Source organism: Girardinichthys multiradiatus, chromosome 3 (assembly GCF_021462225.1).
Source record: "Girardinichthys multiradiatus isolate DD_20200921_A chromosome 3, DD_fGirMul_XY1, whole genome shotgun sequence".
NCBI classification, from domain to species: Eukaryota; Metazoa; Chordata; class Actinopteri; order Cyprinodontiformes; family Goodeidae; genus Girardinichthys; species Girardinichthys multiradiatus.
The window spans coordinates 44,175,633-44,202,059 of NC_061796.1; the positions used below are offsets into that span (position 1 = coordinate 44,175,633).

Here is a 26,427-nt window from a genome sequence, read left to right on the forward strand (position 1 = left end):
AGGTTAGCTCGAGGCTCTGCTTGTTTTAGCTCTCATTGTTTAATTACATTTTTTGCCTATTTAAAACATCATTATACTGTAAGTAATGTACTGTATATAGTACATGTAAACCTCGAAGTAACTCGTAGCTTTATGAAAATAATAACGAGGACACCTCAGAGAGATGCATCAGTCTCATTTTTTTTTTTTTTTTAATATCCGTGGGTTTGGATTTGCTTTTTAATTTCCAATGCAAAGTGTTATGGATTCATTAAAAAAAATATTGTGTACTAAGAAATGTTTATCTGAGAAGGTTTTTCTAACTTTTATTTGTCTAGATGTTTCTCTATTTACTATAAGTTACCTCTTACTTGGTTTATAGATTTTCTCTGTTGTATCATATTTTATAACATTTCCTGTTTTAAAAAAAAAAAGTAAAATTCATAAAATATAGAGTATCTTTCAGTGGAGACGTTTCTGTCTCAGAGGTCCTTCTGTTCGGTACAACTTTGGGTCAGTCTGACCACTGAGCTTTAGCTAAAAAGGGCCATTTCACCATATCAGGATTTTATATTTAAATTATGCTGCATTTCATGTTGATTTCTACAAGGCTGATCCTCTTATCTTTGTAGAAAGCAACCCTGGTGCTTGTTTGCTGGATAGCAATAACACAGCTTTGATTTTAATTAAATGCAAATTTTTTGTGTTGAAATACTTTCAGAACCCGCGTCTTATTTTTGTCGAACCCAGTTTCCCTCATTTTGACAGTGAGATTTACACCTGGAAGTTGTGGTTGGAGGTTTTATCCTGATCTTTTTATTGACTTTGTGTTCAGGTCTATCAGCTGCTTGGGCGGTTATAGTGCAGGGCTTTTCCTTGGTTTATGCTCAGACTGTGAGTGCAGCTTCAGGAATGTCAGATGAGTCTGAGAAAAGCTCAACAGTGGTTGTCCTGACAAAGAAGCCTCAGTCTGTTGAATTCTCACCCTAGCACAGCCTGAGTCGCATCTACAGGCTAAAACCAACAAAGGGATCCTGATAAACTGGACCACAGCTGGACCATTACATCCTTCAGCCTCTTTAAGCCTTATTTCAGCCCTAGAACAGTTTAAACTTGGTGTCATTTTATAAAAAACAAGCTGAAAACTGGTCTAAAAGGACTAATTTTACAGAAGACCCCTTCATCTGCTGTCAGCAGGTTCATTTTTGTAGATGCTCATTCACATCAGAGACCTAAAAGAAACAAATGAAGAAAAAAAGAAATAACCGAATGTAGTTATTCTGTTTCACTTGAGGTGATCACCCAACATTCTGAGTCACCTTTAAACCATGATTTACTACCCATGCTGTATTTGACCATGGATAAAAAGGCCTTCTCCCTGTCCATGAGCAACCTTCACACCAATTTGAAGATGTTCAGTATGAGCCTAGATGTTTGTGTGTGACTTCAGGATCAACAGAAAGCAAACTCTGATCCAACCACCGTCATTTCACCAGCCCCTGTTTGGTGGTCTGTGACTACTTTCTGTAAAATTAACGTTTAAAATTCATTAAAAAAGTTTAAGCATGCTCTTAAGAACCAGGAAGGAAGGGCAGCTGCTATGAAAAGCTCTTTCAGCTTTAATCAAACCAATAACATGGGAGAAGCTCATGAAACGCCTGCAGCAGTACAGCAGCTTACATAACCAGGAAACATGAGGGACACTGAATCGTCTCCTGGACTTGTCTTCTCCAATACCTTCATGTTTCACTCAGAAGGCTACAAAGAAGTGGTCACAGGAAGTGGTCACAGCTTTTTTTCATAGCCAACAAATCATCTGTGAGCTGCTTTATTATCAGTATTTGTCTGGGAACAGACAGACATGAAGGATGAGGTCTGTAAGCTTTATAAGACTTCTGGCCTGGGAAAGAAATAAATGTTTAGATCTAAATGAATGGTCAGTGTAGCACTCGACAATCATCTGCAAAAGTTCACGTCTTTTGGAGGATTATTTTCTGAATAAATCCTAAATGAATCCTGAAATGTGTCTTTTAGTTTTATGAATTGTCTCGTTCTCGCTCTTTAAAGTCATCTGTCTGTAAGTGATCCCACAACTGTTTTAAATTGTCAGCTGGGCGATAAATACAGAGAAGACTACTTATGACGATAAAGCTGTCACACTAGAAGATATCATTGCTTAATATAAAAATAATGAACTACAGTGTGGTGGTTTGCATGTCCACCAAATTCAGTCAGATTCATGTTGCATTGCCACTGCGTTTTATTGATTTATTGTGATATTTGCTGTGTCTGAAACCATAAGAGAGTTTATGTAGATTTTGTAGCAGAAAGTGTGAACATTGAGTGAGATTTAATGATAAGACGTGTGGAAGGCTTTCCTTTTTAACCTAAATATTTTTTCTAATAAATAATATTTGTATACAGGGTAATTTAGTCTTTTACAGGGAAACTAGGGAACAAAGGTAAAAGAAAATTACCAAACAGGAGGCATTACTTAAAAGCATAAAAACAATTACATGAATCACATAAAATAAAACAATGTTTTCAGTCCTAATTAAAAGAACACAAAACAAGAATCTCAGGTTTTCAGGGAGTTTATTTTAGAGCTGAAGATCACAGAATTGCTATTATATCTTGTGAGGCATTGACATATTACAGGTGGTGCATGAGACGTGACGAGATACTGGTAAAATAACTAAAAATGTGTACTTTATTGCAGAATATGATGTCAAACATCTGGACAGAGGTGCATTAAGGCCCTCAAAAATCTCTGACTGGCCTTCTTCCACCAGCATTCAGAGAAATGTCTCTTATTTTACTGGTCCTAGTGATTGTACACAGTTCTTTGACCTTACTCCATTTTCCTTCAGACAGCCAGATATTTATCCTGGGATTCTTGGGATTTATCCTGTCTCACTTACCGGTGAATTTTGTGTAGACCCATTGTTACCCCGTCAGCTCACATTTAAAAAAAAAAAAAGTCTAAGTTAGAGATTACGTGCTTAGGGTTTAAAATGTATTGGAAAATTTTAATTCTAAAATTTAATTCTAAAAGGCTGAAAAATTCATGTTAATGTTCAGATTCACTTTTTTTGCAAGATATAATAATATCACTTCTTTGAGGGATCAGATGTGTATGCTATGAATATTTTCTAAAGAAATCTGCATAGAGTTTCTTTATTTTAACACATCTCAATCAAATTTCTACAACAAGGTAAATAGTTTTTATTTTAGCTGAAAAGCTGAAAAGTCTCAAGCAGGTCTATTCTTTAGATGTTAAACTATTTGTGTTTCACCAGGTTTCCCTCCTCTCAGGGCTTCTCATGCTGGTGCTGTGTGTCATTTCATCTCTGTGCCAAGAGGAGTACTCAGGATACCACTCAGGTCAGGGCTGCTCCCTATTCAGGGTAAAATTAAAGCTCATCTTCCTGCTCTTACTGTTTGTACCTTCATGTTGTCTCATAAGATAATAGCTGGTTATTAAAACCCAGTTAACTCGATCTAAAAACCACATTAGAGGCGGGGTTAAATTGCAAACTGGATTAACACCCTATTTGCTATGCTTTTTGACTAATTCCTTATGCATTTATGCACTTATGCATCATTTCAACAAGTGGCATTATTCTGACATCCATGATTTAACTGTGCCTCCATGCAGGTGAGAAACACACCTATGAGGAGTCATCTGCAGTCAACCATTATAACAACAAAGGCTCTCGTCAACCTGGTAGGGCTCTACAGGCTGTTAAGATTAGTCTTCATCAAACAGCAGCAGCTGTAACATGCAAAATAATTTTTAGAAATTGATTAAATGTGTTGCCCCGCGATGGACTGGCGACCTGTCCAGGGTGTACCCTGCCTCTCGCCCATAGACTGCTGGAGATAGGCACCAGCTCCCCCGCGACCCACTATGGAATAAGCGGTAGAAAATGACTGACTGACTGATTAAATGTCTAAAACCTTTTTTTTAGAGCATCAACCTGAGCCCACTCAGTACTATGGTGAGGACCAGCAGTTAGTGGAGGAGGACAATGATCCCACCAGGGTCACCATGATTACTGAGGACGTCTTTCCTTTTGCCACGACCACAGAGTCCCACTACGCCAAGGAGGACACTGAGACCATGCAGGTAAGACAGCTTGTAGATGATTGTGTGCCGTTTGACATTAAAGTCTAATTAGGATAAATATATATAAAATATATTATTAAAACTTTTCTTTGCTGTGCAAAGCAAACATGTATGACTGTCTATTCACAGGAAGATGTGGTCACACTCATAAACCTCATGACCACATAAACCACTAAATTCAAACCATTGACTTTTATTTTGTTAGTAGACACCTTTGTATTTTGGTTAATCGTCAAAGTCAGAATCCTGGATAATTAATACAGGAGGTCAAAATGGCAACAGAGAACTGTTGTTGTAGTGACTAAAAAATAAATGTTAACAAAATAATGATAAAAAAATAAATAAATGCACTTTCATTCAGAATAAATACTCCAGTACTATTCCACATATTGCTAAAAGAAAAACGAAATCTAACTAAATTTTCCTCTATGATTTCCTTGTAATATTTAATAGTTTTATTTTTTAGGTGCCATTTAAGTACCCAGGAGGACCAGACACTGACACCTCAGAGGAGGAATCAGGAGGTGATGCGGCTCTTGGTGAGGAGGGACCGACTGAGTGTGACTGTGAACCCGGGGAGCCCGGTTTTGCTGGTTTTGCAGGACCAAAGGTGTGAGATTATTATATCATATCACTTTATTTGTTTATTGCAAACTGCAACCTGCTTACAGAATCAGAATCAGAAAAGCTTTATTGCCAAGTACGTTTTTGGACATACAAGGAATTTGTTTCGGCATAGTCAGTACAATACAATACAAATTAAACAGCATAAACATATCTACAATATAATATAAATATATGTGCACAGTTTTAAGTGAGTGAGAGTAAGTATAGAGCAGTATAAGATGCAATAGAGCAGTATAAGATGCAGTAACAAAAAAAAACTAAGAAAAGTTTTTTGGGATCTTCTGCAAACAGTACATATTTCTGCTGATAGAGGCACTGCAGCTTTCTATTTAGATGTAGCATTTTTGCAAATATTTAATAAAACTCTTTCCCAACTAAGTAAGTTTTAGGTTAATGACAGCTTCATTTTTACAAATCTCAAAATCTCACATCAGTATCTCAAGAGCACTTCAGCAGAGACTTATTTTAGAACATTGATTCTGATTTGGATTTTATCTGAATCTTTTTGTCCATCTGGCAGGGATCCAGAGGTTTGCAAGGTCAAACTGGTCTGCCTGGAATTCAAGGCAGAGAGGTGAGAGTCTAAAATCTGTCCTGAAACATGTTCTTAAAGGCAAAATAAGCAGAAATCAGTGTGGATTAAATATAAATACATGCTGTTTATTTAAGGGTTATAAAGGAGCTAAAGGAGTTCGGGGAAGAGGAGGAGACAGAGGACCAGTTGTGAGTAAATTATATCATAGCAGAGACTTCAAAAATTTCTCTATCTGTAAATTACCCCAAAACTACCACTGTTAGCTTAATAAAGATGAACTGAAAATAAAAATCAGGTTAAAATGAAACCAGAAGTAATCTGCAAAAGAAATATTTTCAACCATAGTTTGTGTGATTTTGTTTTTAAATTAAAGTGAAACCAAAAATACATCAGATCAAGGAAAAGTAGTTTGAATACTGAAAATGTTAAAGGAAGGTTTTCTAAACATTGACAACATAAAATGAGTGTTTATTTATGTAGAATACATTTAAAAGAGTCAGACTGACTGACTGACTGACTGACTGACTGACTGACTGACTGACTGACTGACTGACTGACATTTAAAAGACTGAAAAAAAATTAAATCTTTTGTTCTGAGTGTTTTTTGCATTTTCAGGGTGATGCTGGACCTGAAGGAGAAGAAGGAGCTTCTGGTTTCTCTGGTGGGATGGTCAGTTCACTAGTCGAGACCATCCTGATGTCTAAGCACATTCTGAATGTGTCCATTAGATTTTTAGCAGTATGAACAGACCAGTTTAAATTCAAACTTTCCCGTCAAGTTTCTTTAGTTGGGTCATTTCACAGTTAAGTAATTAATTAATTAAGTTGAAAACATTGTTTAACAAATCAAACTCATTGATTCTTTCAGGGAGAACCTGGACTTCAAGGTGACCCAGGTGAGCGTGAAGAGATTGGTCTGAAGGTAATCACACATTTACTCTCTCTGACGATGTCCTAAAACAAAATCCAGGTTATTTTATAGCCATGATGTTAAGTCTTAAAGGAAAAGAGTTGCACGAAGGGATGATAGAAACTTGCCAAAAACTAATTATTTTCTTTTTTTTCTATTTAAAAAGTAAAAATGTTGAATGCTGAATGATAAACAGTGCTTACCGGCTAAACAGTGTGTACCTCATGTGTTCAGGACTAAACACAACTATGTCCAATCTAAAACAAGTCGTAGAACCAGTTATTATAAAGTATCATGTGGACTGCAAAGAGGATTACTCTGACATCTAATTATGTTGTCTAATAGAAGCTTAAAGTCAGAAGAGTCCGAACACAGAACCTTGTGGTACTCCCTACCTTACTGTGGTGAAGCAGGAAGAATTATTGTTTACTAATACAATGAAAACAAATTACAGAATAAATAGATTTTTTTTATTCCTCCAGAACAAATAAATAAAAATATATATATATTATAGCAAATCCAATCAATGTTGGCTTGATAGTTACACTTATATTTTTCTTTTTTAATTGCGTTTATTTCTATTCCATAATAAAATACTTTAGTAAAGCCTTGTTCTTCCTGTGGACAGGGTGACATCGGTATGGAGGGACCCCGAGGAGGAGTTGGAGCTGCTGGTGAGACCGTAAGGAGCTAAAGCCGCCGCCTGTTTAGGGAAAATTTTAACTTCTAACACTGAAATCTGTCTTCTATTGAGCTCAATAATTGATAATCTAGCTACCTTGTTTTGTTTAAAGTTTGTGCTCCAAAGTTTTCACAGATATATTTTGATACCTACTTTTAAAGGTTTAGAATATTTACGTACATTCACAGTTAATGGTAGATTATTGCAAAGCTTCAGGATTTCCATATTAAACAAAATAAGAATATTAATCTTTAAAGCAGGGGTTCAATCATTGTGACGGGACCACTGAGGTGTATGGAGGGCCAAATATACAAAATTAAATAAATATATCATGAAATACATAAATGTACCATTAAATGTTCTATTAAAAATGTAATTGTTCCATTTACTTATTTAATACCTTATTGAATAATTAAATATACCATGAAATTATATTACTATGTTTATTAAATAAATAAATATAGAGTGAAATAATTCTATGTATTTTCAGGGGGTAGCCAGGTTATCTATAGGGGGTCGCCAGTCTCTGGTACTTTTATTTTCGGGGTCACAGGCTGAAATGTTTGGGAACCCCTGCTTTAAAAATTCATTTGTGAATATTGTCAGTATTCACAAACCGTCCACAGACTGGGAACAATGAAATATGCTCCTCATGTTTTGAGATGCTGGGTGGATACATTTGCTTTGAGTTGCTCTATGGTCCTGCTAGGCCATTTCTGTGGGATAAAGTTCACATACAAAGAGGTTTCAGCCTTGGCTTCCAAAAAAAAATTAAAATAGAGTTGGGAATAATTATTTATATTTGACAATGAAAGTGAAACTAAATTGATGATGTAATGTGCTGGTGTTTTTCTGATGTTAGCCAAAGACTGATGACAAAAGTTTTTTATATTTCGTAAAGACTGAAATCAAACAAACCCAAAGGTTATGTATTAATAACGTGTTGGCCCTTATTGGGATTGTTTAATTTTCATTTAAAATGAGACAATTCTGGCTTTTCATTGGTTGAACATGTTCAAACTGTTGCAGGTAGAGGCAGTTTGGAAGATAGTCTTAAACAGCTTCATGTCTCCTGAGGGAAACCAGGTGGACTAGAGCAGGTGACAGGCATTAAAACTGATCAGGAAACCACCCTGAACTTGCTCCACCACCGGCTGTCATTTGCTGCTCTCATGACACTAAACAAATGACGCAAGAAAGATGGTGGTGGTGACCTGAGGGGTTTACTGACCTTCATCAGTGGGACCATCACATTAGGGCTTCACAACAACAACAGCTTTGTTAAAATAAGAAGTTTCCTCTAAGGGTTAAATTTTACTTTTACTTTCAGTCCTCTATTTCCTCTGCCCTCAGTTTTTTTATATGTTATATGTCAGATACAAGCCCATAATACAATTAAGTGTACTTTTTCCTTTCATCTTTGTCAGTAATAGTCATATTTGTCCGTCTTTACTTAAGACTTTTGAAAACGGCTGAGTTTTACAATCTACAATCTTTTACAAGCAATTGTTTTTTTTTTTTCTATCATTCCCTCTAGGGGCCTCGTGGTGACCCAGGCCCTCCAGGATCGAGAGAAGGTAAAGGTATCAAGGTACTACAGTTTTTACTTTGTGCTGATACTTTTTGCACATACGCGTAATTGAAATGCACTTTTATAAGACTCATATAAAATGTAAACTTCTTGCACAAAAGTCCTAAAACATGCTTTGTCTAAATTGTCAGAATTGATCATTTAGCTGTTTTATCCATATTTATTTTGTGAATTGTATTACTTTTGTAAAACAATAAATGCTTTTGATATTTGTTATTTGAAGAGTTTGTTTCGTCACTTGTGTGTTTTCTGTTCAGGGGTCTCGTGGTGACCTGGGTAAGCAGGGTCCTCAGGGAAAAGATGGACCCAAGGTAAAGAAAACTTTAAGAATTGCAGTGGAGGCTGTATTGGTTTTTCTCAAGAATTCAACTGAAAACAATAAATAGAAATAAAGGATAAAATTGCTTATCTGATGATTTATAATGGCTGAACCTACTTCTACTTTAAAATGAGCAGTTTGGGATACTTATTGATCTAAATATCCTATTTCACTTTGTTTTTTAAAATGAACTTGTTGACAGTTTGGGTCCTTTCCTAACAAGCAGGGGCGATCTCACTCAATTATTACATCTTGTCTCTCAGGGTCAGACAGGAGCACCCGGGTTTCCAGGTGACGTCGGAGAGAGAGGCTACGCTGTAAGATTAACCCTGTTTTTCTTAGTACAAGGGGGGATTTAAGATTTATTTTGGTTTTACAGTTTCTTTTATTTATGTGAACATGGAACAATACATTGAATCCTACATGTTGACATGGTTTTTCAATTGTATAAAATTTGAATAAAATGAAGTGAAACATAATGTGCAAACCTGAAAAGAGAGCAGAAATGGTGCTTTAATGTCTTCATTTCACAGGTGTTTTCATTGGAGTCTCTAAATGTGGAGCTCAACAGCTCTTCAGTGCAATAAATGTGATTCAAATATGACAACACAAATAAAAACAAACAGGTTTTGTAAATGCTTCTTTGGTCTTATCCATGAGTCATACTTTTAGAAATGTTCACTCAGTGGAACCACAAATTCAGCCAGTTTGATGAATTTTCAGTTAGTTTTGTGTTCCTTTGGAAACATTAAGTTTATTCATTTTTTTTTTTATCTTAAGGTAGGTTTGAAATCTAATTGGGACTTTGAAAGTTTGTTTTCTGTATCATTGTACAGACTTGAAGCACAAATTTAACATGTAAAACATCTCTGGCCATTAGACACTCAGTGTTTATTCAGTAATGCTGAACCAGTCTGGTGCGGCGCTGGTGGCGCAGGGGCTTAAGCTTGCGACCCATGTACAGAGGCCTTAGTCCTCGAGGTGGCCGTCCCGTGTTTGAGTCCCGGACCTGGCAACATTTCTCACATGTCTTCCCCCTCTCTCCGCCCCATTTCCTGTCTGCCTACATTCATAAAAATAAAGGCCACTAGTGCCACAAAAACGATCTTTAAAACTGAACCAGTCAACTTAAAGTCCATCTCCATGACAACAGTCAGTAAAATAATATTTTTCCTTTCTTTTTGTTGATGTTGAAGCTTCCCAAGTTACGTTGAGCATCACTACAGATAATATCCATCATGTTTAAAGGCTTGTCATTGTTTCTTCCACCTTTGCGTCACTTTTCAATCATTGTTGTCCTTCTCTTTCAGGGTTATCCAGGACAAACAGGACCATTTGGTCCACATGGACCAAAGGTACAGAACCGCAGATAAGCAAGTTCATGTCTTTTTATTTTCGTGTTTTCTGATGTTAGACTGAGAATTTCTTCCAGATGAAAATACATCCAACAGTTTGGAAGACAATACTGATATTAGTAGTAATAACTTCAGGAAGGAGACAGAGGTGTTGCTGGTAGTCTGTCTGATATTCATTTGAGAAACACATTTGTGGTTGAAAAAGATTTTGGCAATTTTTTTGTGAGCTCCTGATATTGTTCATCACTTTATTTTTGATATTCTAAGGCATTGAAAAGTGCAAAGTTCTTCATGTCATTAGAATCAATTTTACATGTTCAGACATCAGACTAAAGCAGCATCAGCGTTAGCCCCGCCCACTGAGTTTCATAGGTCAAGTTGACAGTTTAAATTATTTCATGATCACCAGTATGAAGGGCCAAAAGGGACAAATTATATAAAAAAATATATAAAATGAAACACATAAATGTGAATGTCCCATGAAATAAATAAATGTACCATTAAATATTTAAATATACCATTACATAATGAAATGTACAATTAAATTATTTAATGACCCATTTAATAATTAAACATATCTTTTAAATTATAAAATTAAATAATTACATGCTATTTGTTTAAATAAATACATTTAAAAATAAATATAATTATTTCACTCTATTTTTATTTATTTCATGGCTCCCGAGGGTATTGAGGACCGATTCTGCCATAATTAAGAAAAAATATGGAAATAAATAAATGAATCAATAAAATAATCACTGGGCCAAAAGGTAGCTAGAAATATAAATTAGTGCGTCATTACATGCAACAAAATAATAATAAGAAGACATTTATTAAATTATTGATTAATTAATCGGATATAAACATATATATTTCTATTTTAATCTACTAGTTACCCTGTATTTGGGCAGCATATTAAGTCTCTCCTATGAAATTGCTGAAAGAGGCCAAGTATCCTTTGCTTAATAGAAACATGGTATTGAAGAAAGGAAATCTTATTTTGACATCTGTCAATTTTATTGTTTGTGTGGTTAGACTAAAATCTGAGAACTGCAAAAAAGCTTGCTTGGTTTTATTAAAACTGCTGAAACTGTTCTAGTAAACAACTCAGCGGGTTACGTCTTATTTATTAACTGTACATAAACTAAATAGTAAAACAGATCTTACGTGATTATCTGGCCGAAAGAATCTACTTAAAGTCAAAAGTCAGTAATTTTCTATCGCTTATTCTATAGTGGGTCTCGGGGGAGCTGGTGCCTATCTCCAGCAGTCTATGGGCGAGAGGCGGGGTCACCCTGGACAGGTCGCCAGTCCATCACAGGGCAACACACATACAACCATGGGCAATTTAGAGAGACCAATTAACCTAACAGGCATATCTTTTGGACTGTGGGAGGAAGCCGGAGTACCTGGTGAGAATCCACGCATGCACGGGAGAACATGCACACTCCATGCAGAAAGACCCCCGGACAGGAATTGAACCCAGGACCTTCTTGCTGCAAGTCAACAGTGCTATCAACTGTGCCACCGCGCAGCCCAAAGTCAAAAGTGTTCACACCAAAATATTTTATTTCAGTTTACATATAGGCATATAACTGGTTCCCTGATAGAATATATGTTGATGTATATGTAAACACATTTTTGATCATGTTTATCATGTGGTCACTGATCAATTAATTTTAAACTAACAAAGCCAAGAATTTCTGAAATTCTGAAATAAATAGAAAATATTAATCTTATTTTGAAAATCCAAGATGAAGGTCATAGTGACATTCAGACAGAAAACTGTAGATTGCTCGCATTTAAACAACTCAGCATCACTTTATTAGTCAACGTGTGTTAGAAAAACTACTTGTCACACAGGACACTAAATGCACCATGTGTGTTTCATTGGTTTTAAGCTGTTTTTAACCTGGTAATTCTTTCATGGTGATGCAACACCGCAGGTGAAAGCAAGAGGTCTTGTGGTATTTTTCAATATAATTGAAGATAATGTAAACTCACTTTTGATTAACTTTATCATAAGAAAATACAAACACAGTTGCAATTTAATTATATGCGTATTCCCAACAGTTACATGTTCAGAAAACAAGTTTGGTTTGTTAAATGGTTTCAGTCAAAAGGAGAAAACGTTACTTTTTATCTGATCTCCTTCGCTATCTTGTGCCAACTATTTGATCCGCAGGAAGACAAAATGAGTTTTCTGTTTGGTGTAACTGAAGCTAAACAGATGCTTTTAGTCAGGGTATTTTTCCCCTTTGAAGCCAGAAAGGTTGTTTTTTTATCTTGTGGATTTTGTTTGTGCTTCTGAAATTATTTTCTTGGCACATTTAAATGACAAACAGCCTTTGCCCCTGAAACTTTCATTTTAAGTCACACAAATACAAAAAATAAAAGTTTTTACTCCAATATGCTGACTTGTATTCTCCTCACTGTAACAGTGTAAAGTAACGATGCTTAAAAGAAGGTAAATAATGTCAGACTGAGAGTAAAAGTGACTGGATGAAATAATATTAGTCATGTAAAATGCTGTCTGCAGTGCAACACATTAGTTTCTGGAATTTCCCCAACTGCCCTCTGTTGACAGGTCTCTATGTTTATAGGTACAGTCACCAGACATAAATGCGGTGCCTTGATATGCCTTTTACAAGTTATGTGTAATGTGTCACCACATGCACATTTTGCTCATGGGAGTGTTTCAGGAACCCTATAGTAATATCACTGGGGTTTTCTGGATCATACACTTCATTTAGAATGAACAGAAAAGCTGAAACTGAAACTAGACTGCAGGATTTTTGTGTTTAACTACATATAAATAATAAAACAGAAACTAAAATGAAAGGAAAGTGAGCACCAGTGATGCAGACTTTTGGTTTTGTTATCCTGTTGGTTTTATTGGCACCAAATTCTTTAAACCAAACACTTCTACCAGCTGCGTGCATATCTGTAAATAGTATGTGTTAGTACTAAGTATATTTACTTAGATTTTATTGAAACTATTGAATAACACATGCACATGCACTTTTTAATTCATGCACTGATGAAACATTGTAAGGTTAGGCTTCTTGCCTTGAGATCCTTGGAAATACTGGCAGGGGGTGCCAAATGTTTAATATTTACTTAATGAGCAACCAGTTTTAGTTTTTGACCTAGAGCCATGATACACCACATAGCAAGCACAAAATCTGTAAATAGGCTGATGAATACAATTTTGATCCTCTGCTAAATCTCCTTATCTATCTGCTAAGCGATCTCCAACTCTAGTCCGTGAGAGTCACTATCTTGTGACTTTTAGATGCCTCCTGTCATGTTTTATATTTTTATCGACGCAGAGACTAATAGTGACAGAAATGAGCTGAATAATGACAAAGATAATTTACAGGGGAGTCACAGAGAGACTGGGTAAGGGTAACAGAAAGAACCAGTAAAAAACAGTGAAAACCAGGGAGCTATTACACTGAGGGAAAGGTGCAGAATGACATTAGATTCATGTAAACTTAATCAAGGGAACGTGGAACAGCTGTGAGAGGAGATTGCTGAGGAGGGGAACTGAGGCAAGGATACTTATTAACACAGAAAACCTAAAAGGAGCTTAAATAAACATAAAGGAGAACAAGCCCAATGCTAGAAAATGAACTCAAATGCACAATCAGAACACAAGAATAAGTAAAAGCTAAACTCAAAGGAGTGAACTAATAAAAGATGACGTAATCAAAATAAAGAACATAGATGTTAACTGACCCAGAAATGTCCAAATGGCAATACTAGAGAACTCAGAATTAATCTGAAAACAAACATCAGTGGACCATGGCACATAAGGCTTTACTAAAGTTGACAAAATACTTTCCAAAGAGCCTTGACCTAACTGGTTCTAACTAAATGCATAAAATATGTAGACATAAAAACTCATTTTTAATCCTCTAAAGACCCATTCTGTGCTTTATAACTTCATGGCTAGCCTTGATCTTTACTTGCTGGAGTTTTATATCATTATTAGTGATTTATTGTTTGTCTTTTATGATAGGAAGTGAAATAGCTTTACAAAAGCTTGCATTTCATTTCTAATCTGTTCTTTATTCTTCTTCAATGTCCTCTTTTCCTGTTTGGTACCCAGGGCTCTAAAGGTTTTGGTGGCTTCCCAGGAAGTGATGGTGACTCTGGAGCGGATGTGAGTGGGTTAAATCAACAGCCACAAAATGATTAAAAAAAATGTATTGTCATCTGCTGTTACCCTAAAGATTTTTTCTTCTCCTTGTTTGGCCCATTTAGGGTCCGATAGGAGTCCCAGGTGTGATAGGGCAGCCGGGACCATTTGGTGTCAAGGTAACTTTGTCCATTTTTTTACCTATTAAAGAATCATGATAGTTTGTTTAGATATTTTGTCTATGAGATTCTATTATACTCATTAGCTTTAACCCTCGGTTCAGTGAAATGTGCAAATGTAGTTGTGTAGATTGCCTCACTGGTTTAATTTGAAAAGAAATACTCCAAAGTAACTGCTTTAAAATCTATAAGTAATCGGAGTTGTTTATTTACGTCTCCTTAAAAACGTCTTAGTTTAAGATTATAGAGCTCTTAAAGTAAATATTTATTTCTGGGATGGCTTCTTCCTGCTTACCTTGTACCGATGACTCAGCCAGGAAAACCTACAGACAGTTTTCTTTCTCTGTAAAATCTGAAGGCCTCTTTGTCTTAGTCACTGTCCATAGTTGTACTCTTGGGAAATCTGTTTGTGTTGCACCCTAAATAGCATCACATGCTGCCACCACTGACTGTATTTGTATTTTTTCCTTTAACACGAGTCCTGATAAGCCTGCCATAACTTAGTTTTTGGACATACCAACCCTGCCCCAAACTAAACGTTTCACATTATTATACATTTGAGATAAAATGTTATAAATCTGCCCATAGATTTACATCTGTTCCTATTCTCACTTGTTCCCTCCTGCTCCTCCTCCTATGCAGGGCAGTAAAGGGGATCATGGCGTCCGAGGACCCCGTGGCAGAGTGGGCAGAGTGGTAAGTTTATGGCATTTTAAACAGGAACAAGACTCTAAAGGGGAGGTAGTAAAATGTAGAATTTCATTACAAATTCCTGAGTGTCCCAAAGAAAAACAATGAACACTGGCAATGACTTCCTCCTCTTGCTGAGGCAGTGTCTTTTTCCTCTAGTTATGCACATATAATCTGTTTTGTTGACACACTGATGGAGGATATTCTCAACCAAATCTGGAGAAATAAAAGGCTTGGCTGCACTTTTCTACTGATATTTTTCACCTGCTGTCGATCTCGTGCACACTTTAGGTGTTTCTATGATGCTACCTTGAACCTTTATCTCTCAAACTTTACTTATCCTGAGCCTTCAGTCTGCTCCCGGTTGTGTGTGGTTTCTTCATGAAAACTACTTCAGTTCTCTCTGCGTTGCTGAAATAAAGTGTTAAGGCATATCTGTTTAAGTATATCTAGAAGTAGAGATGCACCAATCAATCAGCCATGTTCCAGTTTTCTCTTAAACATTACTGGTCGGTCATCAGTGGGTTAAATACTGAGAAATCTTGTTTTTTCCTGGGATAAAAACTAAGGACTCCCACCTTATCTGACTGTACACACTTGAAGAAACACCATCTACTTTTTATTTATTTTGTAAAGATCTGATAATAGTGAAGGACATATGCTTTGACGCATGAATAATGTAAGTCCTTCATTTTCTGTTTGAATCAAAACGATTACCTTTATCGATTACCTGTTGGACATCTTTTCCTCTTTCATGTATTATAGTAAAAATAAATAAAAGAATTGGTCAAAATCATAATTGCCAGGTCAGATCTCAAAGAAAACCGGAAATCTGTATCGACCTGGAAAAGCCTGATTGGTACGGCCCGTTATTTGTCAACTTGTTCTTAGAGACATAGACTGTAAAGTCAGTCATTCTTGCATCCCAAAGCAGCCAAGGATACATCTCAAATAAAAATTGTGGAATGAGAAAAATAATGCATTAATCTCCGATTTTTTAAAGCGGTTACAGTCTAAAACATTTATAAAAACAGTCAGTCTTTTTGGAAATTTGTAACTCCCATTACCAATGACTTTCCCTGCTCACCCTAATGTCATATGTTCATTTCATTTATGCAGAAACAAAATTGAAGTATTCTCCAAACTGATTAATATTAGGACATTTTTTAATGGACCAAGACTGCAGGAGGTTTCCCAAAAGAGCATTGCACATACTTCAGGTAGACAGATTTAATCTGTCTCCACAGATAACTGAAAGCAGCTGTCTGTGTTAAAAATTGATTACAGTTCAGAGATTAACAGAGAACATAAACTGTAGAGGTGTTTAAACTGAAATGAGTACCAAAAATATTATACCAATCAAAAATGCTTTCCAAACTCACCGCACGATACTTAAACCTCAGGGTTCAAGGTAATAGCAAAATGATCACTTTTCTACTCAGACTGTTTTCTGGTGGGGCTTTCCAGGTTTTTACTCAGCAGTAAAAACAAAGATGGGCTGCAGAAAAAGTTCCTAATGTACAAACATGCCAGTTGTTAGATCTCTGGTAAAGATGTGTAAAAGCCCTTAAAATACTTGTGAGTCTTGTATTGCAATAGAATTTTTTGACTCAAAAAAGTTTTATTCATGTATTCAGAGAGGAAAAAAATCCCATTGTTTTTAATAGCTGTTTTAAGCAAAATCATGGGTGTCTCAATAACTGGAACCCCTGCAGTCAATACGTTTTACAAAGCATTGTCCATTTAGTCTTATAGCATTTAACAAGGTTGAAGCATAGAGGGGGATGGGGCTTCATGGTCAAACGAGACAGTTTGAGCTTTTTGGCCACAAATTAGTAGAAATATGTTTAAAGGATTCAAGGTTTGCCAACTTTCAAGCATGGTGGTGGTACCATCATGCTTTTGCTGCTTTTCACTCCAAGTGGCACTGGGCCCTGGTGTTATGCAAAGTGTGTGGCATAATGATAAAGTAGACTACCTCCAAGCACTTGAACTTCACCCCAGATCAACAGTTTGCTGGATGCAGCTTGGACACAGTTTGGTGTTCAAACATAATGAAACCAACCAGTTTTAACAGACCAGGCCATGTTTGATAATAAGGGCGTTCAGACATCGGGTCACAATTATTCCAGAAGCTTGTTGATGGCTAAAACCTTGCAACAGTAGTAGTGGGTATGTATATATTTGAGGCATTACATTTAATTTTTACTCTGTACAAGAAGTTTATACAATTGTCGTGTAATCATTCCTCGCTGAAAAACATGCAGTTTGAAATTGATCAATAAAGGACATGATGAGAGTATGCAGATTTTTCTCTGGTACTGTTTCTATTTCTCCTAATGAATTACAACCGCCTGGTCCTATTAGTTTCACCATCACAACTTTTTTACAGAAATCCCTCATGGTTAGGAGTTTCACTCACACTTGGTTTTGTAAGAAATTATAGGGAAGTTTTACCTGGGTATCCCCCACTTTGGTTTTGTTAACTTTTTTTGTTTTTATATAGATTTCTGGCAACTTCCTTTAAATTTCTGCGAATAAATGGTTGATTTTCTGTATCAGCAGTCTTAGGGACATCCTGACATCTGCTTTTGGTCTTGAAAGCTGGAAAAAGGAAGTGAAAGCAGTCTTCTTTCTTTAAGAAAAAAGACCCTTTTACAAAAATTTAGTAAATAACATTTAACACGGGGAGTTATTTACTTTAAATCTGCTGCATATTAAAGATAATTTGTCTGAAAAACCACTGATTTCATCCAGTTGTTAGTGAAAAACTATAGAAACTGCTAAAGCAAATATTCCCTCTCCACTGTCGACGAGTCCTTGCTGGGGGTTTTTAGATCATGTTTTGCAGGTGTGTAAAGTCTCCTCAGGTGATTTCAGCACAATACAGTAAACTCAAATAAATACATGACAATGTGTAACATTATAATATTAAAATTTTCGAACAAAATACAACTTACCGTATAAAACTTTAATTTTATATAATTGTATATTGTCTTAGCTTGAAATCTGTGTTTTTAGGTGAAAAAATCCTAACTATTACCAATGAAACAGATTTGACGGGATTTATTAATAGGATTGATTAGGGCTGCTTATCAAAACCAGATAATATTCAGGTTTTAAAGAAATGTTTAATAAGAAAGTTCACATTACAGAAAAAAAATCCCATCATTTAATTGTGCCCTTTATCAGTTCTGTCAGGGACATTTCAGCAGTGGTCAGCTGTTGTTTAAGTTTAAATGTCATTACAATCAGTATCATCTGAAACCTGAGAAGGGAGGACCCCTTAGAGGCAAAACAAGAAACACTGTCAATTCTGTGGGATTTTATCCCATAAATAGGGTTATGACTTTCAACTTCTTCAAGTTATCAGTCAACAAAAGAGGAGTTAGTTTGAGTTTTTTTTTTTTTTGGTGATTTCATATAGTGTTGCACGTTTAAAGAGACTGATGTATGATGTTTTTCTGAGATGTTTTTAAATTTTGAAATGTTCTACATACACTTCTCCATTTTCAAATGGCAATGTGTTAAATGTCAGACTGCTATAAATAATTCCTCTTGAAGCTTCTGCTTTCTTTTGAACTGGCAGCATTACTGCAAATTATTCTGCACCTAGATTTGTTGTACAGGTATTGAATTGGGATTCTGTGATTGACCAAAGTAGGAGTGGGAAGTGTCTCTTCCAGCTTTGTACATCTACCGACTGAAATATCTGCCTTTTCTTCTTTGCAAAGTCGCTCAAGCTGAGTCAGATTGTTGGAGAGCGACTGTGAGCATAAAATTTCAGATATTAACACAGATTCTTAATTGAATTTATATCTGTACCTTGACTGGGCCATTATAAACCATTCCATTGCAGCTCCGGCTGTATGTTTTTCCATGTTTTTGTCCTGCTGGAAGGTGAACCTTCACCCCAGTCTCAAGTTTATTGCTGTCTCTAACAGGTTCTCTTCCACAATTGTCTTTTATTTAACTCCATCGATTTTCCCATTAGCTCTGCCACCTTCTCTGTTCCCTCTAAGGAAAGTGTTCCCTTAGCACCATGCTGTCACCACCATGTTTTTACAGTGGGATGGGTCATAGTAAACTATAAATTTACGTTTGTACAGCTTTCTTGCAACAATGACGTTTTCCCAAAAAGGCCTGAGTTGAGGAGTGCAGATCACAGCCATTAGTTGTCCTGTCAACAGATTCTCCCACCTGAGGTGTGGATCTCTGCAACTCCTCCAGACTTACTAGAAGCCTCTTGCCTGCCATACTCATTTCAGATGAAAGATTGAACAGTTTCCTGTGAGATGTTAAAAACTTAGGATATTATTTAATAACCTAAACCTGATTTAAACGTCTCCACAATTTAACAAACTCATTAGGCCTCCACTAATCTTCTCATGAACTCTGACTGGTGTCTTTGCCCCCAGTTGCAGAAAAGCATCCCCACAGCACGATTCTGCCACCAAAGTGTGGTGTGTTCAGGGTGGTTGGCTGTGTTGGTTTTCCTGCTCTCATAGCATTTTGCATGTAGGCCAAAATGCTAAAACTAGGTCTCAACTGATGAGAGCATGCTCTTCCACATGTTTGCTGTGTCCCCTGCATGACGTGTGGCAGATTTAATACCACTGGAGCTGTAGATTGCTACAGCTCCTCCAGAGTCACCTTGGCCCTTCTGGCTGCTTATCAACAAGATCAGGCTGGAATTATATTTGACATATTAAGATTTTATCAAGGGCAACCCTAAACAATTCTGTGTAATTTCTTTCTTAAATTGTCTTTTATTAGTTACAGCCAAATGTTTTCTTTTAGTACAGTCTTCATTTTAATCAGTTTTAACACTTTTATTGTTGTCATTGTGCTGATTTATGTTTCTTTTCAACTGTAACATGACAACATTCTGTATAAACCACTGCATCATCACTACATTCAATTATTCAGATTATGCTACAGGTCTGTAGATGGGGATGAATAGATTTATTAAGATGTTAAAATTAAAATAATCTAAAATACCTTAACCCCTCCTTGAACCGCCACCTTAACGTGGTGGAGGGGTTTGAGTGCTTGAATGATCCTAGAGGCTATGTTGTTTGGGGCTTAAATGCCCCTGGTAGGGTCTCCCATGGCAAACAAGCTCTAGGTGACGGGTCAGACAAAGAGCGGTTCAAGAACCCCTCATGATGACTACAAAATTGAGGCACTTGACGTCGCCCGGTACGGCGGAGCCGGGGTCCCACCCTGGAGCCAGGCCTGGGGTAGGGACTCGTCGGAGAGCGCCTGGTGGCTGGGTTGCTCCTCGCGGGACCTGGCCGGGCCAAGCCCGAACGAGAGATGCGAGACCACCCCCCAGTGGGTCCACCACCTGCAGGGGGAACCGTGAGGGACCGGTGCAAAGAGGATTGGGCGGCGGACGAAGGTGGAGACCTCAGCGGTCCGATCCCCGGATGCTTAGGCTGGCTCTAGCGACGTGGAATGTCACCTCGCTGGGGTGGAAGGAGCCTGAGCTTGGTTGAGATCGAGAGATATTGACTAGAAATAGTCAGGCTCGCCTCCACGCATAGCGTGGGCTCTGGAACCCATCTCCTCGAGAGGGGCTGGGCTCTCTTCTACTCTGGAGTGGCCCACAGGGAGAGGCGGCGGGCTGGGGTGGGTTTGCTTGTCACCCCCCAGCTCAGCCGTCTAGTGTTGGGGTTTACCCCAGTGGATGAGAGGGTCAAATCCCTGCGCCTTCGATTTGGGGAGAGGTCTCTGACTATCATTTCAGCCTATGGGCCGAGTGGTAGTGCGGAGTACCCGGCCTTCTTGGCGTCCCTGTCGGGGGTGCTGGATAGTGCCCCTCCCGGGGACTCCATTATTCTGCTGTGGGACTTCAACGCCCACGTGGGAAACGACAGTGACACCTGGAGAGGTGTGATCGGGAGGAATGGCCTCCCCGATCTGAATCCGAATGGTGTTTTGTTATTGGACTTCTGTGCTAGTCACGGATTGTCCATAATGAACACCATGTTCAAACATAAGGGTGTCCATCAGTGCACTTGGCACCAGGACACCCTAGGCAGGAGGTCAATGATCGACTTTGTTGTCGTATCATCAGACCTTCGGCCGCATGTTTTGGACACTCTGGTGAAGAGAGGGGCTGAGCTGTCCACTGATCACCACCTGGTGGTGAGTTGGATCCGTTGGGGGAGGAGAAAGCCGGACAGGCTTGGCAGGCCCAAGCGCATAGTGAGGGTCTGCTGGGAATGTCTGGCGGACCCCTTGGCCAAGGATGTATTCAACTCTCACCTCCAGGAGAGCTTTGACCAGATTCTGAGGGATATTGGAGACATAGAGTCCGAGTGGACCATGTTCTCCGCATCTATTGTTGATGCTGCCGCCCGTAGCTGCGGCCGTAAGGTCTGCGGTGCCTGTTGCGGCGGCAATCCCCAAACCCGGTGGTGGACACCGGCAGTAAGGGATGCTGTCAAGCTGTAGAAGGAGTCCTATCGGCTGTGGTTGGTTTGTGAGACTCCTGAGGCAGCTGACGGGTACCGTGGGGCCAAGCGTGCTGCGGCCCGGGCTGTGGCAGAGGCAAAAACTCGGACCTGGGAGGAGTTTGGTGAGGCCATGGAGAAGGACTACCGGTTGGCCCCGAAGCGATTCTGGCAAACCGTCCGGTGCCTCAGGAGGGGGAAGCAGTGCTTCGCCAACACTGTTTACAGTGGGGGTGGGAGGCTGCTGACCTCGACTGAGGACATTATCGGGCGGTGGAAGGAGTACTTCGAGGATCTCCTCAATCCTGCCATCACGCATTTCCTGGTGGAAACAGAGGCTGGGGACTCGGGGTTGAACTCTTTCATCACCGGGCTGAAGTCACCGAGGTGGTTAAAAAGCTCCGAGGTCGCAGGGCTTCGGGGTTGGATGCGATCCGCCCTGAGTACCTCAAGTCTTTGGAGGTTGTGGGGCTGTCATGGTTGACACGCCTCTTCAACATTGCGTGGCGGACGGGGACAGTGCCTTTGGATTGGCAGACTTGGGTGGTGGTCCCCCTACATAAGAAGGGTGACCGGAGGGTGTGTTCCAACTACAGGGGGATCACACTCCTCAGCCTCCCTGGTAAGGCCTACGCCAGGGTATTGGAGAGGAGAGTCTGACCGATAGTCGAACCCCAGCTTCAGGAGGAGCAGTGTGGTTTTCGTCCCGGCCGTGGAACACTGGACCAGCTCTATACCCTTTACAGGGTACTCGAGGGTTCATGGGAGTTTGCCCAACCGATCCACATGTGTTTTGTGGACCTGGAGAAAGCATTCGACTGTGTCCCTCGTGATGCCCTGTGGGGGGTGCTCCAGGAGTATGGAATCGGGGGCCTTTATTAGGGGCCATCCGGTCTCTGTACAAGCGGAGCAGGAGTTTGGTTCGCATTGCCGGCACTAAGTCGGACCTGTTCCCGGTGCATGTTGGACTCCAGCAGGGCTGCCCTTTGTTACCGGTCCTGTTCATAACTTTTATGGGCAGGATTTCTAGGCGCAGCCAAGGGCCGGAGGGGGTCTGGTTTGGGGACCAGAGGATTTCGTCTCTTCTTTTAGCAGATGACGTGGTCCTGTTGGCCCCCTCTAGCCAAGACCTACAGCATGCACTGGGGTGGTTCGCAGCCGAGTGTAAAGCAACTGGGGTGAAGATCAGCTCCTCCAAGTCCGAGGCCATGGTTCTTGACCGGAAAAGGGTGGCTTGTCCTCTTCAGGTTGGAGGGGAGTTCCTGCCTCAAGTGGAGGAGTTTAAGTATCTTGGGGTCTTGTTCACGAGTGAGGGAAGAATGGAGTGGGAAATCCACAGACAGATCGGTGCGGCTGCCACAGTAATGGGGGCGCTGTGCCGGTCCGTTGTGGTGAAGAGAGAGCTGAGCCGAAAAGCAAAGCTCTTGTGGCCGGGCACTCCCTTAGAGATAGGGTGAGGAGCTCGGCCATCCAGGAGGGGCTCGGAGTAGAGCCACTGCTCCTCCACATCGAGAGGAGCCAGTTGAGGTGGCCCGGGCATCTACATATCGGATGCCTTCTGGACGCCTTCCTCGGGAGGTGTTCCAGGCACGTCCCATTGGGAGGAAGTCCAGGGGACGACCCAGGACACGCTGGAGGGACTATGTCTCTCAGCTGGCCTGGGAACGCCTTGGGCTCCCCCCGGAGGAGCTGGAGGAGGTGTCTGGGGAGAGGGACGTCTGGGCATCTCTGCTGAGTCTGCTGCCCTCGCGACCCGGTCCCAGATAAAGTGGAAGACGACGAGTATGAGTACAAGTAAAATACAGAATCACCTTATCATATTTCTGTGATTTGTCCAACAGGGAGATCAAGGACAACCTGGAGATGCTGGAATACCAGGAAAACAAGGACCCAAAGGTCTGCAGGGTCCAACAGTATGTACACACAACCCTGAAATGGTGAAAAAGTTTAAATCTAAAATAATTTCTTATAAGTCATTAATCATAAAGTTCTTACTGTGATTTCTTTATTTAAAAAGATGACAGAAAGGAAATTGAATTGAATTTCAAAACTATTTTTAAGATCTATATAAAATGCAAAACAACCAACAATATTTCAAGATATAAAAAGTCATTTTCTCTTCATTTGTAATGCAAATGACGTAAATATATTAAAGGAATTAAATGTTCTGAATTTTATGACAATACTGAGTAATACTTTTTTTCATCTTCTTCAAATTCTTCTTTAGATTTTCGGCTGTTATTTAATTCTTTGTTAATTAATATTATGCGTCAGTTTTATACAGAATAAAATAATTCCTCTGGAACTCTGGACGCCCACTGATGTTTGGGAAACTTTTTATGACAGGATTCATTCATTTACTTTATATATAAACAGTTAATGTTCTTTTAAACTTAAAACCTTTAAAGTAGTTCCACCTTTTATGCCATTTTTCTCTCCTGCAGGGGGCCGAAGGGGAGACGGGGCCTGATGGGGAGAAGGTAAGCCATATAAAACAAATGAAAAATGCTATTTTTCAGAGAAAGCTGGAACCGTAAAGTGTCGTTTTAATAGACTAATGTAAAGTTATCTGTAGGTTGGGTTTTTTGTCGGTCTGTGATCTCAGACAGAGAGGAGGTGGGAGAAAGTAAAAGAAACTTTCAGCGACCCTGATAGTAGATAACCTTTACTGGAGTTTCAGAACCACATTTACTTTTTATAGACTATCAGCAAATTGTAGAACATTTCTTTAAATCATCATCGCAGTTCTGTCAGGATCTGTCAAAAGTGCTCCAAGGAAGGAACAGTGGTGAACCAGCAGCAGGGTCATGGGGGTCAAGGCTCATCGATACACGTTAGGGAGTAAAGGCTGGCACATGTGGTCCGAACCAGCAGACGAGTTGCCGTAGGTCAAATCGCAGAAGTTAATTCTGGTTCTGATAAGAGGTGTCAGAATACATTTTACAGAATAGGCTGCATTGCGTTCATGTATGAGGAATACCTTGTTGATGTCTTACACAAAGATACTGTAACATGTAAAACTAAAAGAAAATCTTGGATTGATCAGTGAACCTCTGGAGTGACAGGAATATGACATTAAAGGTCACGCTTCAAACCACCAACCAGCTATAAAATGTCCCCTGGCCTCAGAGGGAATTCCCCTGCTCATGTTGACATTTTATTTTCGCAGCTTGTCCTTCCTGTTTTTGATGCCGCAGTAAACTGTTATATGTCAGGTGCTTTTGTGACTAATCTCAGCTTCCACTTTCATGACACAATGTTTGTTTACATGTCCTTAGGGTGCTGTAGGAAGGAAAGGCCTGAAGGGGGAGAGAGGCCAAAAGGTAATTTTAATGTCTTATAATCATGTGACAAAACTGCTGTTCCAATGACGCTGACTGCACTTCATTTCCCTTCCCTTTTTCCATTCCTGCTCTTATTTAACTTTTAACAAGTCTCTTCCTTTTATCTTCACCTGTCAGGGAGGAAAGGGTGACCACGGAGACAAAGGACAGGTGAATTCTGGGACTTCTGATGCATTTACTATCACATGCAAACATGCACACGTCTGGTGGAAAGTCTCTGAAACAGGAAGACTCCACCTTTGAATTTGCCAAATAATCTATATTTGACACTAAAAATATCACCTATTGGTTTAATTAAATCATAAACTATAGTTTAAATTGCTTTTGAACAAAGCTTGTTTGAAGTACACATACACATTAGGTTTTGGCAAAAAGAAGACAATTAAAAATTGTAACTTGATGTACAATTTCATTTTAATTGGAATTTGTTCTGGTTTGAACCTGTTGAACTTCTGAAAGAGTCCAGATTAACCAGTGTTGCTTGGAATCCAGCAGTTAAATCACCACCAAGTATGAGTGATGAAGTCTAAGACGTGGTGAAAATCAAATTTAAAATATTGAACTAAGAAAACAATGTATCTATGAGCTGGGTTGGTAGTTCAACACGGTAAATGTCTCTTGTTCAGGTCATCCTGTTCAGTGAAGAAAGTAAAAACAATAAATAAATGTGCATGTTTCATTTACTCTTTTTCTTCTACTGTAATCAATTTTCTTAAAGCGAGGACCAAAAGGCTCAGAAGGGAACAACGGCGTCCCGGGTCCTGTTGGACCGCCTGGCGTCCCTGGTACCAGAGGAGACCGCGGTCCTATCGGTGACCCTGGTGGCAAAGGCCGAGCGGGACCAAAAGGAGTTCCAGGTCCAGCTGTGAGTAACTGATTCATAAAACAGGATCTGAAAAGGCTGAACCTGTCAAAAAATGCTCCGTTTTACTAATGACTCCATCCATCTGTAGCTGTTCTGACAATTAAATATACGATCCCACTTTGCAAGCAAAAAAAACAACAGATGACTGATGTGAGAGAAATTGTCAGTCAGTCATTTTCTATACCACTTCTTCCTTAGTGGGTTGTGGGGAAGCTGGTGCCTATCTCCAGCAGTCTATGGGCAGGAGGCGGGTTACACTCTGGACAGGTCGCCAGTCCATCGCAGGCAACACACAAACAACCATGCACACACTCATTCACACACCTAAGGGCAATTTTGAAAGACCAATTAACCTAACGGGCATGTCTTTGGACTGTGGGAGGAAGCCGGAGTACCTGGTGAGAACCCATGCATGCACGGGGAGAACATGCAAAAAGACCCCCAGCCGGGAGTTGAACCCAGGACCTTCTTGCTGCAAGGCAGGAAGGGATTACAAGCGAATAGTGCCTTAAATTTCTGATTAAAATCCATATTTTGTACAGTTTCATTGATATTAATATTGTGTGAAGCCAGATTTGATGTTTTTAACTGCATCCTGGAAAGAAACCGCTTTAAAT

At 39.2% G+C, this 26,427-nt stretch overlaps 1 protein-coding gene across 2 annotated transcripts in view; it reads left to right on the forward strand.

Moving 5' to 3' along the window:
- zgc:113232 (uncharacterized protein LOC541546 homolog) overlaps positions 1-26,427 on the forward strand; it is a 29,872-nt gene that overhangs the window by 209 nt on the left and 3,236 nt on the right. The window contains exons 2-22 of one of the 2 annotated variants that reach the window (XM_047361513.1): positions 3,279-3,363; positions 3,638-3,706; positions 3,951-4,108; positions 4,575-4,718; positions 5,256-5,309; positions 5,405-5,458; positions 5,887-5,940; positions 6,139-6,192; positions 6,809-6,862; positions 8,400-8,453; positions 8,711-8,764; positions 9,036-9,089; positions 10,083-10,127; positions 14,242-14,295; positions 14,397-14,450; positions 15,093-15,146; positions 23,443-23,514; positions 24,046-24,081; positions 24,880-24,924; positions 25,063-25,095; positions 25,664-25,810. In XM_047361513.1, coding sequence (XP_047217469.1) covers positions 3,279-3,363; positions 3,638-3,706; positions 3,951-4,108; positions 4,575-4,718; positions 5,256-5,309; positions 5,405-5,458; positions 5,887-5,940; positions 6,139-6,192; positions 6,809-6,862; positions 8,400-8,453; positions 8,711-8,764; positions 9,036-9,089; positions 10,083-10,127; positions 14,242-14,295; positions 14,397-14,450; positions 15,093-15,146; positions 23,443-23,514; positions 24,046-24,081; positions 24,880-24,924; positions 25,063-25,095; positions 25,664-25,810 — 1,428 coding nt within the window. The remainder of the gene's footprint in view (positions 1-3,278; positions 3,364-3,637; positions 3,707-3,950; positions 4,109-4,574; positions 4,719-5,255; positions 5,310-5,404; positions 5,459-5,886; positions 5,941-6,138; positions 6,193-6,808; positions 6,863-8,399; positions 8,454-8,710; positions 8,765-9,035; positions 9,090-10,082; positions 10,128-14,241; positions 14,296-14,396; positions 14,451-15,092; positions 15,147-23,442; positions 23,515-24,045; positions 24,082-24,879; positions 24,925-25,062; positions 25,096-25,663; positions 25,811-26,427) is intronic. The other variant, XM_047361514.1, reaches the window with a different exon arrangement.